General features: G+C 43.8%; 1 protein-coding gene across 2 annotated transcripts in view; it reads right to left on the reverse strand.

Moving 5' to 3' along the window:
* Nucleotides 1–2807: 2807 nt before the first annotated feature.
* The window catches only part of INPP5A (inositol polyphosphate-5-phosphatase A), a 173548-nt gene continuing 159370 nt past the window's right edge, over nucleotides 2808–16985 (reverse strand). The window contains exons 13-16 of one of the 2 annotated variants that reach the window (XM_088520021.1): nucleotides 9717–9828; nucleotides 5443–5511; nucleotides 4355–4391; nucleotides 2808–4206 (exon numbers count right to left, since the gene is read on the reverse strand). In XM_088520021.1, the coding sequence (XP_088376147.1) occupies nucleotides 4157–4206; nucleotides 4355–4391; nucleotides 5443–5511; nucleotides 9717–9828 (268 nt within the window). In that variant the 3' untranslated portion in view covers nucleotides 2808–4156. Of the gene's footprint in view, nucleotides 4207–4303; nucleotides 4392–5442; nucleotides 5512–9716; nucleotides 9829–16985 lie in introns of both variants that reach the window. The other variant, XM_088520022.1, reaches the window with a different exon arrangement.

Here is a 16985-nt window from a genome sequence, read left to right on the forward strand (position 1 = left end):
CGAGCCGGGCTCCTCGGCGCCGAGCCCGGGCGGGTGGCGTGGCCGACTGCAACTGGATGTTTAAAGTGGTGTGTTGTACAGCCTAAGATGTATGTGAAATGTATATATTTTTTACAGAATAAGTTATGAAATTATTTTCCTTCTCATGTAAATTTCAGAGGAATCTTTCCAATTTCCCGGGTTTTCTTTTGAATCACTTAAAGGTTTTGCCCCCTTTTCCCTTTAGCTTCCTCTCCGGTTTCCTGCTCCTAACGATCAGATTTTGTTACTGTTTTATATGGATCGCCAGATGCAAACCCAGACACTTTGTATATAGTAAATTTCAGATTTGTGATGTATATTTCTAGTGTAAAACGGCTGTTTTTCTTCATCTCCCTTCTTTCCTCGACACAGTGTTTTGGCGGTTTGATTTCTCCTGCCTCTGACTTTTATCCTTAATATTAGCAAAAAAAAATCAAAAAAGGAGAAAAATAGACACTTGATTTTAAATTGGATTGAAATAATGCTGTTTCCACGCTGGTTGGAAAGACTTTGTATAAATCAATAAATTATTTAACAAGCTTCTCCCTTAGCCTGTTTTTCCCGCTGTTGGTGTGCGGGATGAGGTGCTGGGGTGGGAGTTGCAGGGAGGGGGACGGGCTGTGTCCGCCGCACGGTGATTTCTGCCTTTGGCCGCGCCAGTCGAGGGGCGGGTGGAGGGTGCAGAGGCGGTTACATCTGAAGGCGCCTCAAGCCTCCGTTTGCTCTCGGTGTCCCGTGCCCCCGCATGCCCCATCCAGGCCCGCCTGCTCCCGCAGCACCCGCCTGTGGCACTGGGAGCCCCGTCCGGGCCCGCTGCAGTGGGGCCAGAGCCCCGTGCAAGACGCAGACAGTGACCGGCACGGGTGGAAAGGGGGGGTGCAGGACACGGCTCCTTCGGCGCTACCGGGGGCACGAGGTCTCCACTGCCTGGGAAGCGGCTCCCGTGGGTTGGCCCGGGCCGGGGGTTCCCGCCAGCCGATCCTCTCTTCGGCAGAAGCCGCCGGTGCGGAGCTGCAGCAGCTTCTGCCTCCCCGGGGCGGCTGCGCACGGACAGCGGCTCCCGCGCCCCCCCGCACCGCGCCCGCCGCGGGACCCGGGCCGAGCCGCCGCTGGAGCTGCCGCGGGCTTAAGGAGCTTCGCGGTCAGCTACTTTGGTTGAGATTATTATTATTATTATTATTATTATTATTATTCCTTCATTTAATGAAGGAAACCTTATTTTCTTCCAGTCTTAGCTGCCGTTCCGAACTCGGAGGAAATGCAACCACCTGCTCGGACGGCCGGGAACGGGGGGAGCGATCCCGCCTCGCGCAACCTCCGGCTCGAGAGGCGGCTGCATCGCCGCGACTTCCCCAGCCGCGCCGGGCCCCTGCAGGTCGCACCCGCCCCGAGCCCAGCGGGGCGCGCAGGGGCCGCGGCCGCCGCCACCCGGCCCAGGCGCCGCCGCTCGGGGCGCTCCGGCCCAGGCGCTCCGCTCGTTCTGGTTTAGGGAGCTCAGATGTGAGCGGATTCCGGGCCGCCCGGGCGAGGAGCGGGGGAGCCCGCGAATTCCTACAACGAGAGCCCCGAAATGCCGCGCATGGCCCAGGTGAATCCCGCTCGGAAATTTATCTTCGCTTGGGTTTTGAACGCGGCGAGACACGACGCGGGAGCCGCGGCGGGAGCTCAGTCGCTTCCCGGATCTGAGCGAGGGTGACAGCGGGAGACGCCGCGCTTGAAAGCCGCATTTCTCACACCTGCTCCTTTCTCGGTTTCTTGAAATGAAACTTGCTCCAAGGAGCTCGGAAATCTACAGTCTGCGACGCGTATCTTGCTTTTTTTTTTTTTTTTTTTTTTTTTTTTCCTTTTTTCCTCCTTTTTAGAACAAGGTGCCTTCGTACCGCACCTGCGGGGAACATCCTCCCCGGCGGCTCCCGCGCAGCCCCAGGGCACGGAGCCCCGCGGCGGGAAAGGGGCGCCCCGAGATGGGGATTCTGCCAGAAACCGGGCACTCCTCGGTGGCAGAGTCCTTATTTAGCAGTTTTAAAACTGTTAAATTAAAAGAAACTGCTCTGCGGGATGAGTGTTAGAGAAAATGACCTTTCTGGCTCTTTTTTTTTCCTTTTTATTGCTTTTTTTTCCATGAAAAATGCTGATTTTTTTGTGATGTCCTGCGGGTTAAATTCGCATTTTTGCGACGTTCTGTGGGTTAAATTCGACTCTCCCAGCTCAACAGATACTATGACAGGTCACCTGTGTAACTAATTCCTTTCCTTGAATTATGCCTGTTTATGGGCTTGCAGTTTATAGCTCTGGTGATTTTTATCTATTAACGAGTTTTAAAAAGGCAGCAGTTTTTCTCTAACTAGAGCTAATGACTAAGACGTTGATCCCGGCATATTTACAGAGCTACTGGGGGCCGGCAGCTCACGAGTAGCTGTAAAACTGTAGTAGTAGCTCTGTGCAGTAACACTTTGCTAGTCTAGTACCAACTTTCCACTGCCCTTTTGGAGTTTTGTATCATGTTCTGGTTTACACTTACACGTGCATTCTAGCACCCATGTTTTCATGAAAAACCCAGTCCTGTTAATTGACAGGAGATTAGAAGTTGAGAGATGCTAAAAACGAGATTTTTTTTTTTTTCACAATTTAGCAGTTTCCCGTCGATCCCCCACGCCCGAAGGAAAGGGACAGAGGCAGCCAGGTTCACCATGATCAGTTTTATTGCTTGAGAACGGAGCACTCGTCGCTAAAGGCCTCGGGCGCTGCCGCCCGGGTTGGGGTCCAGGCCGCGGGCAGCGCTCCCGCCTTCCAACCGTAGTGATTTACACCAAAATCAAGCATCAATCTAATGCCAGCACACAGTCCATGAACTCTGTAGTGTTCTAAATTAAATCAATAAAACATACATTTGTGTTTCATCAACAGACTCTCTAATCACCTTTTAATGTTGTATTTAGTGGTGGGAGAAAAATGTTCATAATGAGATTATATTGTAGGTTGCACTGAGCTACTAACCAGGAAAAAATACACTTTTTTTTTCCTTTTTCCTTTAACACTGTATAAATACAGCCCGTGTCCAATGCAGTTGCTACCTGAAGCAGACTATTACTTTTTTTTCTCCCGTGTTGCTATTGTTTTAATATAGAATACTTGGCACCATAAAACAGTAACAAAAGACAGACAAAAAAACGGTTTACAAAATTCTTGAAAGTTACACCCATACCTACCTAAGAACTTCACATTCAAACCCTAATATTACATAGAAAGAAGGGATTATAGGAGTAACAAAGTGAAACTGCTAATATATGTGCTATATAGTATGCTATATATCTGTATCCAGAATGGCACTGCTATATATTATTTGTAATATATAAATGTTATTTATTGATGTACACTTAACTAAACCTGCTAAGGCTTCAACACTAACTGCTGATATGGCACTCTCAAGCATTCATATTGGAAAGTATATTTAGCGTAAGTTTTGGTCAGGTTTATAAATTATTTATATATCTGTGTATATATACACAAACATACATACATATATATATATATACACACACACACATATATATATATATATATGTAGGTATAGAAAGCAGCTGCTGTGTGATTCAAAAACCATGTAACATGGCAGTATAGTAAATAATATGAGAAAAAAAATCTATAAAAATGAAAACAAAATACTAAAACTAAAACACAAACCATAAGCCTTGGTCAAAACAAAGAAAACACCATTTAAAACCATCGATATCTCTATCTATACAATCCAATGTACAAAACCCCAAAGTGGTAAAGATATATAATGTTAGGCATGACACCTTTAAAAGTTTATAATACGCTGAAGTAGCTTTTCCACATTGACAAACACTTATTAAAAGTTGAAAGTTGTGAAATCTAAAATACATAACATCTCTGCTGTCTATTTAGAGTTTTGGCAACAGAATCGTGACATATATATATAAAAAAAATAATTCCACGTTTCTACTCGATGTCACATGAACATACAAGACAGTGAGGTATGTGAGGCTTCTCTCCAAAAGTCCGGATGCTGAAGCATAGTGTACGATCAGCAGTCTAAAATGTGGCACCCGATTTACCAACACGGCTGTTGTGGTTATGTATCTCAGCATGCTGCGCTTCCCTTCCCTCCTTGCTACAGTGTGGTCGCACGGAAAATCTTCTCGTTCCGGAGGCATCTTTTTCCTGTTGCGGAATTGGCATTTTTTTTTAAAAGGAAAAATAAACACAGGGGAAATGATGTAGAAAATGCAAACGGAAAGGGAAAAAAATTGATATTTACCACCACATCACTGCACGACACAACACTTGTGCACATTTGCAATAGGTTTACCTGCCCCAGTGGCTATTCGAAAGGACAGGAACACAGGCTGCAGCAAGGTAGGGAAAAATAGAAGTTACACATGGGAAACACAAACACTTATTTTACAATCAGTAATAAACACGAGAAAACTCCTCTACAGCCCAGACAAAACGCTGCCAGGGTGCACGTGCCGCGGATGCTGCAAGCGCAGCGGCCCCGCAGGGCTCGGGCCCGCGGCGGCCCCGGGAGGGCGTCTGCACCGAACCCCTGGAAAAACTGCGCCCGCTCTCCCAAGAACGGCGGAACTGAACATGTGCATATGTGTGCACATTTTGATTCATGCACCCCAGTGCATGTATTTAATCACACGTGATCTGTCACTGAACTGTTTTTCAAGAGCTCTAGCACTGCCTCTGGGATGGATGGGTTAAAATTGATGCACGGTTTGCAACTTTCTGCAAGTTTCTAGGTGAGTTTTTCAATAGCTATAAACCATAAAATGCTACAGGTGCTTTCAGATGCCACCTCCTGCCTCTTTGCTGAATTTTTCAAAGAAAGCAAATACCCAATTTTGCTTAATTTCTAATTTAGATTTCAGTCTGACACCTTCAGCATAGACGACCGTTTCTAAAATTCTTTCTACTTCTTTTTATTCGCTGTTTATATAAGTCAATATTCCTTTTGTTACCAGTTACTTTAATATGGAACTGCCAATATATTGCTTAATATATCGCTTAAATAATAATTAGTCAGGCGCCGTATTAATTAAAATTGTATGTTGGAAGCACTTTTGATAACCCAATGCAAATACTTATACCTCACGGGAATAGCTGTAAGGGCACACTTAGCTGTTTCTATTCATTTTGGGTTGTATCGTATCTCCCTGCCAGCTCACATCATCCTGTGCTTTATCTGGTATAACACAATATCTATTCTAATGCATTGTACTGATTTCAGTAGAATCAACTTTTTCAAACATTCCCAAAGCTGAGCTGTAAATTAAAAATATGAACTTTTAATACACTTAATAGGCTTGAATATAAAAATAGCAGAAACTAGTGCAAACGTTCTCCTTCCTAATCAAACTTAGTAAATTTAATGCTGTAAAATTTAATTACCTTGTGATCCCCCATGCAGACATTTGGCCCAATGTGGTCATATATTACTATCTTCTCATCATTTTCTGACTAATTAAAGGAAAGAAAAAAAAAAGAAGAGATAGTCAGAATTCAAGTATTTTCCAGATTACAGAAACAGAAAGAAATATAGAAATAATTTATGTAAATAGCTGAAAATGGTTTCTAAATGGGGGCATATTAAGACCTTTGCCTGATGTCTCTGGAGAAAAACCACACAGAATGAATTTTCACATCCAGTCTTGCTTTCAGTAACTTGTGCGATTTGCTCACATAAAATAGATCATGAAAGTACCGTGGCTACTATGTGCTTCTGGGACCTTAAAAACTTTTAGTGACTCATGCTTGTACAGATTAAATTAATCATTTATGGCTGCATTCAAGCCTTTTGTAGCTATTGACTTTGGTGCAGCCCCTTTTTTTTAAGAACAACAAAGAATTTTTACTAAACTATGCGGGATGCATGCTGTTACTCGAATAATACGTAATCCATATTGCCCTGTAAGGTTATTTTCTTCCCTCATACAGATAATGTTAAATGTTCAGAGACATGAATTAATTGTTTACAGTTTATGGCTGCAATCTTTTATCATTCCTAGGAGAGGCATTCCTCCATCCGAAAACAGCATTAAGGATTTTAAGAAAATCAGCATCAAAGATGACACTCCTCCAGCCTACAATAACAATTGCTTTCATTTTGCTCCACACCAAAATTTATCCTCAAAACACTGACTTCTTTAGCATTTGTAGCTTAATGAATAATAAAAGGTATTCATATTCCTGACACTTGCAATAAATATGTGACTAATGTAGTACTCCAGGAATAAATACCAATACTTAGGCACACAAGACAATTTCTTGTTATGCTAAATAATTCCTGTAGCTAGTTAAATCTAGGATCCGCACACCCCAAGACTCTAATACAATCACAGATGCAAACTAGTTTGCAATACTAATTTATTTTGTCCGAAACAGTCAAGACTTTCTCATCTGTAATCAGTCAAGTTTGACTGGGCAATAACTTTCTATAAACAGCAGCATTTAGGACTATAAAGTTAAAACTGAATTACCTTTAATGCAGTAAGGAAGTTTAAGGTCAGATCTACTTTATAGAACGGTTGTCTGCCAAAAATATAAAAACATAACCTTCTGCGTCGTATGCATGAGCACTTTCCAATATTTCAAGATTATAATGTCACTAGCTTTGGAAGTGAGGATACATTCATCAAAAGCGACTTGATAATTTACAAAGGCAGCATAAAATTGTGGATTTTCAACTGCATAATCTTTAGACAGATAAACAAATTACAGCGGGGCACAAGCAGAAACAATGCACACTCGGCTGCGCATTCATTACTTCACGCTACCAGGCAGCACCGCGGCTCCCTAGCAGTGGGCAACCTTTGGTGTTTTAGGGCTCAGGAAGCATAAAATAACATGCTGGTGAGGTAACCGACCGTAGCATGATAGATGATGTTGCATGAAAGCTGTTTACAGCCCATGTCTGTGCAATCTGCAATGCCGTGCGTGCAGCTCAACGCGCAGCGTCGCAATTGGTGCTCTCTCCTTTCTTTCAGTGGGGCTAAAAATGCAGACCTACTGCATTTTTCCTTTGAAATAAAACACAGATTTCCTGAGACAGAAAAATAAATTATTCAGCTGCTTTTAAGAAGGATGAATATGGCCAAATAATTATACGCAAACAATTTTCAATAGCTAGCTACAATAAAATTATTTAAAAAGTGGATGAACATTTAGACTTTGTTATACTGTGATCAGTTAATTAAAATGTGCTGTGGGTCTCAGCATTTATTTTTAAAGGTTCAAAGCACAAACCTCTGTAATAAGTTTTCAAAGGCAAAGCATATATGGCTTACTGTATAAAAAATCACAAAAAAAAAAGTAAAGTCATTTTTCCCTTTCCTCTATCAGTTCAACATTTTTTTTTCTATTGAATATTTTCATTAAGTTTTAATGGGCCAGAACTTCAAAATTTCAATTTATTTTTGAGCTGAGTAACAGCAGTTAACTCCTTCACTCATGTAAAAGTGCTGTTAGTCAAACCCTGATGCGGATTTGCTCTCCTCTGCATCTGCAATTTTCCATGCACTGCTCTGGAGATGCCCCAAACTGCAGGACGAAATCATTTGCCCTTTTAAAGATTTTTTTGAACCACTCAAGTATCCGGGCTTCTCTTCCTAGGAGAGGAGGCACTGGGCTAACTGACCTTGTGACTGGGAATTTCTTTAGCGCACTCCCTTTGTTTTCCTGTGTTTAGTTTTCTTCCATTATATCCAAGTTATACCCCCGCAGATAATGTACAAAAATTCCTTTCCCTTGGCACTGTTTACACTGCTCCAGCCTTTGTGTACACTTCTATCTCCTTATTCATGGCTGCAAAGGGAAACCTGCCCTCATTGGTCACTCTTTCCATGGTTTTAATCCTTTGTTCTCCAGGAATTCCATGTCGCCGAGTGCAACCTGTAATATTTTGGGGGAGAACCTCACTTTTGCTTATGGTATTTCTGCTACATGAGATCAAGTAACATTGATCTTGACATCACTGCTCCTACTGAAAGACTCTTGGTTTCACCATGTTTTTTTCATTAAACAGCATAATGCATGCATTGTTTGGCTGTATTATAATTGTAATTGTTGCATATCAATCAGCATAATGTTTCCTTTACCTTCCTTTCACAATGATTGAAAAAAGATGACTAAAATGGCAATCATTTAATTAAAAAGGTACTCCACTCCAACACGAGGCCCATTCAGACATACGTCAGTGCAGGAGGCTGGGACAGGAAGCTCCTGAGCACCCTCTAGGCCTTGGGCATCACCAAAAGGACCTCTGCTTTGCTCCCAAAGAGGCAGCAGGTCCAGGCTAGTTATACTTTTTATTTATTCATTATTTTTGGACCAATTACATGGCCCATTTTGTCAAAGAAGGATGCAAACGTGCTTGAGATGTTATTACAAATTTTCATCTCCAGAGGTGACACACGGTCCACGCTGCAGTTCACAGACCCATCTGCATGCTGCAGAGGTGACTTTCAAAACCAACGGTTCACACTTTGTGTGCTAATGGGCTAGGTCTTCTCATCTAGAACTTTGGCAGAACCTTCAAGATACCATGCAGACAATGTACATTAAAACGTGGGAGGAAGTGCACTGGACTGAAACTCGAGTAGCTACGGAAAAAGTGTTCTCAGCCTTTCAGTGAGTTACATACTGCAAAGCAAACAGTCTAATCATGAGATAAATAACCCTGATGAGAGAGAGAGGGAGAAGGTTACAAACTCCAGAAAAGCAAGTTTCAAGGGTTTCTTTATGTTAAACAAAAAAGGAATGCCATGAAGCTGTAGGATATGATTTTATTTGCAAAGACTATTTGATATAATTCACCCATGTTAAGCGGTATTAGCTATGCAGGGAAACCAGGCGACATGTCAGATGCCCTTTGGGCAGCTCTGGAGAACACAACTCTCACCATCGGGAATGCTGTAAGCACAAGGTAGCTGGATGACATGAGACAATGACGGCTTGGAGCAACAGTGCTCAAATGCTACAGCACATTCAACCTTGCCTGGGAATACTGAGCTCAGAGCAGAAAGGCAGGGTGACCTCCCTGTATCAAACTCTGCTTTCCTGATGCATTCCTGGTCTTCTAGGACCTCCAGGACACCGGTTGCCAGTGCAAGTGGGACAGGTGCTGAGACTGAGCACAGAGGAAAAGCAGCGCAGTGCATGTTGGGCTGCATAACTGGTTCACCCACTTCAGTGTTTCCAAGGAGAACAGAAAGTGGAGAGGAGCAGAGAACTGGAAGGCTCCTGCACTGCATCTCCATCATTTAAGCTTGGCTATAGCATTGCCGAGTTAACCTAACCTGTAGGACTCGGATCCCCAGAGGAACCACAGGTGCTGAAAGGGTTGCGAAATATTTATGAAACTGTAAAGGAATGTCCAAATTTGGGCATGTAACTGATGTGCTGAAGTGATGAACCTTCCTGCTACAGACTCCCTTGTCAGCTGGTGGTGAGAGAGGTTTCTGCAGGGGCGATTTGGCCCACCCGGGATCCCAGATATCCCTGGGAAAGGCACAGCTCTCACCACCAAAAGCGGAGGGAAGCTGGACCTTCCCTGCTCAAGGGCCAGCAGGGGTCTGTGAGCTGCCTCATGGGCTCCCAGCCCAACCTGCCTCTGCTGGAGCCAGAACTGCCAGGACGAAGTAGCAGGGGTGCAGGGCTGTGCTTACCTTAAGGATGAGCTCCTTGGCAGAGTGTGACATCAAAATCCTGTCGCACCACGCTGGACATCTGGTGTTCATGTACTGCTTTCCCTGGCTGGAGTCTTCACTGTATGGGTAACTGGGAACAGATCAGAATTGTGACCATTAGCAACCACCCCAATGCCACGAGTTCAAATAGCAACACTAGGTTAAAAACCGAATTAGCAAAAAGCAGTTCTTTTTAAGAACCTATTTCCCTTTATTTTCTCCTTTCTGTCTCATGAAGTCTTCTATCCCTATTTCTTCTCCCTACAACCCCATTTCAAACTAACATGTTAAGACATCTACCTGTTTCAAACTCTCACCTCTCATTTTTGTGTGTGCAAAGGCAACAAATATTTATATAGGGAAATATGAAAATCAGTTCAACATGAACTCAAGTGCACAGCAGGTTACTGGACACGACCATGTCAGAAGATGAAGCAGGAGGCCTAGGTAATGGATGTTTTTCTAGCGGGCTCCCCGCAGAGCACTGGGATCTCCTCAGCTGGACACCAAACTGGCCTGCACAGATGTCCATGCTGACAGTGAGGAAGACCTGGCAAGAAGACAGGCTTTTCTCCAAGGGAAGTGATGGCTATGGATTTCCTCAGAACTAAGGAATTAGCAAGGTGAGTTGAGGAAAATGAGGTGGCAGAGGCAAAACCAATGATGGTGTGTTTTGTAAAGACATTTGAAATAAAAAGTGATAAAAGGTGATAAAGCACTAGGTTTGTAACTATCGTATGTATATATGTATGTATGTATATATATGTATGTATAAGCGTGTGTGTGTGCTTAAACTAAAGACATCTGCATTTTATTCTGCTCACTGCTGAACGCATTCAGGAACGACTGAGTTTGTTTTCCAGGTACGTACGTTAAAATGAGATTTCTGGGATTGTCACAAAAGAGCTTTCATACCCAAAGAGGAAGTTCTCGACTAGCTCTCTTGGTGTGCTGGTCTGAGGCGAGACGCGTAGCTGCTACCGCACGGCTCTACAAGCGCGCTGCCATTAGGAAGATTAACCATGGCACGGAGCCAAGGGCAGCGCGCACGGCAACAACCAGCGATCTCGCTTCTTTTTCCACCTCATCAAACCTAACAAGACTCATCTTCAAAACATATTATGAGAATTCAATTTGCTGCTTCACTGACATGCAGAAGAACAGCTCATTCCTACCGCCCGTGAGGTATCCCGATGATGCAATATGGCTGCCCGCGACGGCTCTTTGTCTGCAATTTAAGGGTTGACTTTTTCCGGTAACCTCTCACTTTAGTTACTCAAGATCCCCATATGACACAGGCTACTTTTTTATGGCAGAAGCTATTAGGATCAACTACATTTCACATAATCTCTCTTTCACAGCAGCAACCATACTGCTTTTAGAGCATGATGCTCTGTAACTGGAACGATCTGTTACTGCTACGTGTTCGAGCATTTAATTCAAGAGGCTATATTCGCCGAAACAGTATTTATCAATTTGCTTTATTGATCTCAATGTTTTCACAGAGCAAGAGCTTCTGCCAATTTTTCAAGGTCTTTAGTGCTGATCGCCCAGTCAAGAAGTTACTGTAGTTTACAAACACCGTTGACAGATCGGATTTCTAATGGCCAAGATAGAGATGAAAATAGATGCTGCAAAAGTTAGCCAGACATAACGATTGGTTGTTAATAATTTAATGTGCTGAGGAGGGTCAAATCCTGCTTTTTGCACCCAGCATTCTTCCCTGGGCGAGGACGCGTGCTGCTCAGAGGGACGCGGGCCCTCCCCATCGCCCCAGTGTTGCCTCTGGCCTGTCCCGCTCCTTGAGAGATGCTGAGGCCCAATGAAAAACATCAATTGTGCAGAGCTGGAGAAGGAGGGAAGATCCCTGCTCCAAGTCTTCCTCCCTAGCAGGGCTGTGGGACCTTTGGAATGACCAGATTGCTCAGACAGACCCTTTTGTGTCCCACCAGGTACAGAATGGCTGAGTTCCTAAAACACTATCATAAATCTCCTATGGTTTACTATATGCCATTTATCTTAGATTTTCGCAAATAGAAGCCGCATCAGAAGCCTCTAGAATAAGACTGAACAAATTTGCACGAAACATATAACTGAATGGATGCTATTTCAGAAAAAAAATTTCCAAGCAACACTCATCCCAGCAATGTCTCTATTGCCCTGTTCTGTACTCAAGGAACAGGGGAATTGCAGCAGTGTGACTGTAGTTCCCGTGATTGCCCAAGCTTCTCCTTTGCCTCGGCTGTCCCATAAGGGCTTTCTCCCACGTGGTACCCTGGATCCTATAAATGCAGGACAGAAAGAGCACAGCTGGCAGTTTGGGTCCGTGACCTCCAAGGCTGCAGGAATATCGAAAGGAATAACTTAACGGTAGTGCAGATATGTTGGGAAAAAATAAGCAGGATATAAGGTACAACATCCCTTTGACTTCTTCCAGTAAAAGAACCAGCAGGATAGCACATGCTTAAGATGTTCCTCAAGAAACTGGAAAAATATTTCCACTGCTCTCAGTGGGATTAAAAGACTGAGTGTGTTAATACACACTTCTGCTGTTAACTTCTCCTTCAGTGTGGAGTGGCTTCACCATTTAGCTCCTGTTTTCACTCGAGCCCACTTCTTATCTGCTTCTTTGAAAAAAGGCATAAATACAGTTTGATGTAAAGGATAACCGTAACTTAAATTTGTGCACATGCAAAAGGATCCCTAGAGCTATTCTTTTAACACATATCTCCACAATAGCAACAAATACGAGGTTGTCTCATATCAAGTGCATTAAAACAGCTGATATCTCCAGACCCTTGCTCCAGGCAAGGAAGGAACTCACAGTTCTTAATTCAAAGCTCCATTATTAATATTAGTTAAGAGATTTTCTGGTTGGTTAAAGATCTATTAGTTGTATAAACAACTACAGATTTGCTAAAAATAATTTTATGGAAGCTACATCAAACACTCCAAGAAATCCTATACTGATGCCCCTAGGGGCAAGCATCACTCCACCACAATGGAAGTCCTGAGCATCAGCCAGTGGTGACTCTGGCAGAGAAAAAGGAGAACCAGCAATTTTGGCCCCAAAGCTAGAGAATAAAGAACATCTTTTTTTTTATCTTCTGTAGCATTCAGCCTCAATTACCATCTATCTTGTACAGAAGGCAGTGATCTTAAGAATGAATAATAGGTATTCATATAGTCAAAAAATGAGGCATAATAGATTACAGCCTCTAGGCACAACTAGAATATAAATGATAAATAGATATAATGCTAGCACTTATATATGTGCTATTTTTATTATTTCTATTTTGCATATACTATGTGGAGCAACTTTTCTGCCCTGCTTATAAAACTAGCAAAGTTAAGTTGAAATCTGGGACCATAACCACTCATGTTTGCTGAATACAATATAATATAACATAATATGATAGCAAAGAAAAAGCACATTATTCCTCCTGGGTGCCTGTCAGCACAGAGGGAGACTGTCAGTGGATGTTTGTACTGGTGGACGGTGGACAGACACTTTTGGAGTTAAGAGCTCCCATGCCAAAGGCTGGTACAATTTCACCACAGTTGTTCAGGATTTCTACTTCTTCCAACAACACTTCTTCTAGCTGCTTTTTCACTTTATTTCACAGTTTCACCATTTTATCTAACCAGAAGGATTACTGCCAAGAGGGTTTTCTGAATAAGACTTCCAATCGGTAGTAATTAGAGAAATGCAATTAATATGATGCTAAATGTCGTCAAAATTTAACCGAACACTTACCCAACTTTAAGGAGCAGGCTTCTGAGTGAACCACAGCTATTACAGTTAACATGGCCAAGAGCTTCTTGGCAGTTGTTTGGGGAAAACAAAGCATTAAGCATGTCGGCAGTGCTACTTCATGGCCCCGTTGACAGGTACTGTCGCACAGGATTGGGCACCTTTGCAGAAATACTCACTGCAGGGTGAAAAGTCTCCTGACATCATAAACCATCCTGTCAATGGCATCGTAACTCGAAACACGAGCTGACAACACAATGTCTCATATAAACCTCTGTAACTGGCATTTTCAGGCAGGAAAAAGCTCTCCCGACGAACCCTTCTCCTGGGCAAGAAGGGATAAGAAGTGCTGCTGAGGTGAGCAGGATACAGTTTCTAACTCTTCCATGTGCAGCAGTCTCGGGGCTTTTGTGCAGCATTTCAAGCTCAGGGTCTACATCAGTTTTGTGCATAGTGAACACAGTAATTGTGGGTTCTGGGGGCACTCTGACAAATGTGTATATTATGGCTTGATTTATACGTAGGTGCTTAGGTAAATTTTATCATGTCTTAGGGACTTGAAAATACCTCCTCTTCAAAGACTATTCACCATCCTCATTTATTCCTCTGACCTCTACCACTTTCCTCTATTAGCTGTCCCCACATTTTGTGTTACTGCATCTGATGGGATGGAGTTACAAAGCACTCTGCACTATTTAAACGTTTTGAAAGAAAATGTTGGACAGATCTACGCTTAAGTTCAATATATTTTTAGATTGTCCGAGATGTTTTTGCAACAAGGAAGGATGGGAAGTTGAGGCTGCTTGTTCAAGCTTTGGTGCTTTGAAAGCTGCACGGACACAGGTGTAGGTAAAAGTATGTTGGTATTTTTAACCTGTGAGATCCCAGCTCAGCATTAATGTGACCTGGGACACCAGCATGACCTCAGCAAATGTCATGCGACCAGTCAAAGCAGGACTCCTGAGAAACAGCGTATGCCAGAACGGGCTTTTGTCAGCTTTCAGATCATTAGTTTCTTCCTCAAACTGAACCATCACCTTACCCTGAATCCAAAAGGGAGATTTGGGTCCCGCAGTTCCCCTCCTACCAATGCCCTTCATCTTGCCTTGCTCGCTAGTGGCCTGGGTTAGCAGCAGGAGAGCAGAGGCGCAGTGGACTCTGCGCGCAGAGCGGCATGATACGCATCTCGCTTGACCCAAACCAGGAGGGCAAACAGAGCCCTGCAAACACAGCAGTTAAAGTGCAATGTGTTAAGCAGCTGCGACTTGCAAAGGCGACGCCAACACCATGGCGATGGCACCGAGAGCCAGAGTCAAAGGTGACAGTAAGGAGCGGGTCACCGGGCAGGCCAGCAGCTGGGGCAGGAGGGTAAACAGGGCTCGAGCCGCAGCCCCGCAAACACGAAGCAGGGAGGTCAGCGACACGGTGCTCTCCTCCCGCACCCCCCTCGGGGCCTGCATTGGGCATATTGCTTCTCAGCTTAACAGCCTATCTGCATAATCACCATGCTGCTCTAGAACGTGCCTGCAGTATGCTTCAGGGTTAACGCTGCCAAATCATCAGGTTACCTCTGTGGACTTTTTTCCAGTAAAAACAGGAAGAAATCCAGAGTTCATTTTTTTTTTCCCATTGAGTAATAACTGCCCCCTTTTTTTCCACGTAAAATGCTCCCAGAAGAACTCCCCTTACAATGGGAGGCATGACACTGCCAGCCCCAGGCGACAGTAAGAACCCGAGCAAGCTCCACCCCATGAAGGGCTGTCTTACTGTTGTCCTTTGAGGGGCGTTCGGCCTGTCCGAGAGCTGGGCTGACATGTGCAGCACAGGAAAGGGCTGTTCAGCCTCCTTCCCCACACACTTTTCTGACAAGGATAAGAAACTTATAGGTTTTTAATAATTTCTAATCTACTTGGATGCCCAATCCCCCTTGGGAGACCTGCAAGCACCACCGAGGTGACATTTTAGGACTCGGGAAGCAGATGAGCCACTGCCACATGCCATTCCCTTCAGGGGCATCATTTTACCAATTCTGGTGGCAGATGCCCCAAAGCACACAGGCAGTTTGCTGAGAACATTGGCAAGCAGGAACAGCTCAGTAAGTTGTAAACCATCACCTTGACTTGTGGCTTCACACAAAAGTGCAACTTTGGAAATACATAGGATGCACCAAAGGGGCTTAGAACAAAAGACAAAGCTGCTCCGAATTGCTGCTGCAGAATGGGAAAAATTAATGAGCGTATTTAACGACGACTTTGCTTCACGCAGGACCCACTAGCACAGTTTAGACCGGAAAAACAGAGATATCCTTGTGCAACCCATTAGAATGAAAGGTCATGGAACAAAACACCAGGACGGCGAATAAACAAAGATTATGGAGTAAGCAGGACTCTGCAGGAGCGGAGGAGCAGGGTGGGAGAAGCCGGAGGAGCAGCAGGGAGCTCCAGGCGAGAGGGAGGTGTCAAGCCGAGATGTTATCAGCCCAGGGTCTGCTCGCGCACAGGGTGTCTACGGCGCAAACACATGTCCACCAGTAAATTACATGACAGCCTAATGCAACAACAAACAAGAACAGGTCACTTTAAGAGAATGATTAATGCGGGAGATTGCTGTGCACGCACACTTATCTGGGAGCAAACCTTGTCGCTGGGCGTGAACCCTTGCTAAAGTCAGCCCCTATCTCTGCTGCGCCGCAGCTACAAGAATAATTAAAATAATTAATGGGGAGCGGCGATAAGGCTAACAATTGCCCACCTGTATATTGAGTGACCACAATGTCGTTGCCTCTCTTCTCACACCTCCCGCCTTGCGTGGCGATTGCTCCTTGCCACAACTGGCCGTGCTCCCGTAGCCCCAGACTCCGAATTATTGGGTCTCCAGGGGCCAAGGCTGCTAAGGGCCATGTTAGATTGCAAAGGGTAACGAGAGGCCAGGATGTGGCTCCCCACTTCTGATTTTTTCCCCTGTATTTTATATATATATATATATATATATATATAAAACTTTCTAGGCTTTTCTGGGTTCAAACCAGGATTCTAAGGTTATATTTACTAAATGCTGTTTTCCATGATGCCAAGTCAAACCCCCTTCCCAAAGCAGGTTTGAGGAAAGGAAGGTCCTCACTTGGAGAATCCCCAAAAGCAGCAGGATTTGCATCAACATGTTATGCCATAATAGAAAGAAATGTAATAGAAAATCTAACTTTTACTTTTAGGAACCACTAGTACAGTAATGGGAAGGAAATTAAAAAAGATTTATACAAAATTAAGTCCTCAAAAACTGATATTTAAACACATGACACAGAAGTAGCTAAAAATCTGCAAGGACCTCCCTTTTTTGCTCTGATTTGTAAATAATGATTCCTAAGATACTTTCTGTCTCCTACAAGTGATGAGTGTTCACACTACTAGATCTAGTTTTTCAATCATCTGGAAAGGGAAGGTAATGAACTATAGGAAAGCATAGCATATTTTATGAAAAAGCATGTTAAATTACGG

Source organism: Tinamus guttatus, unplaced genomic scaffold, assembly GCF_059628265.1.
Source record: "Tinamus guttatus ecotype Peru unplaced genomic scaffold, ASM5962826v1 Tinamus_guttatus_pri_ptg000079l, whole genome shotgun sequence".
Taxonomy (NCBI): Eukaryota; Metazoa; Chordata; class Aves; order Tinamiformes; family Tinamidae; genus Tinamus; species Tinamus guttatus.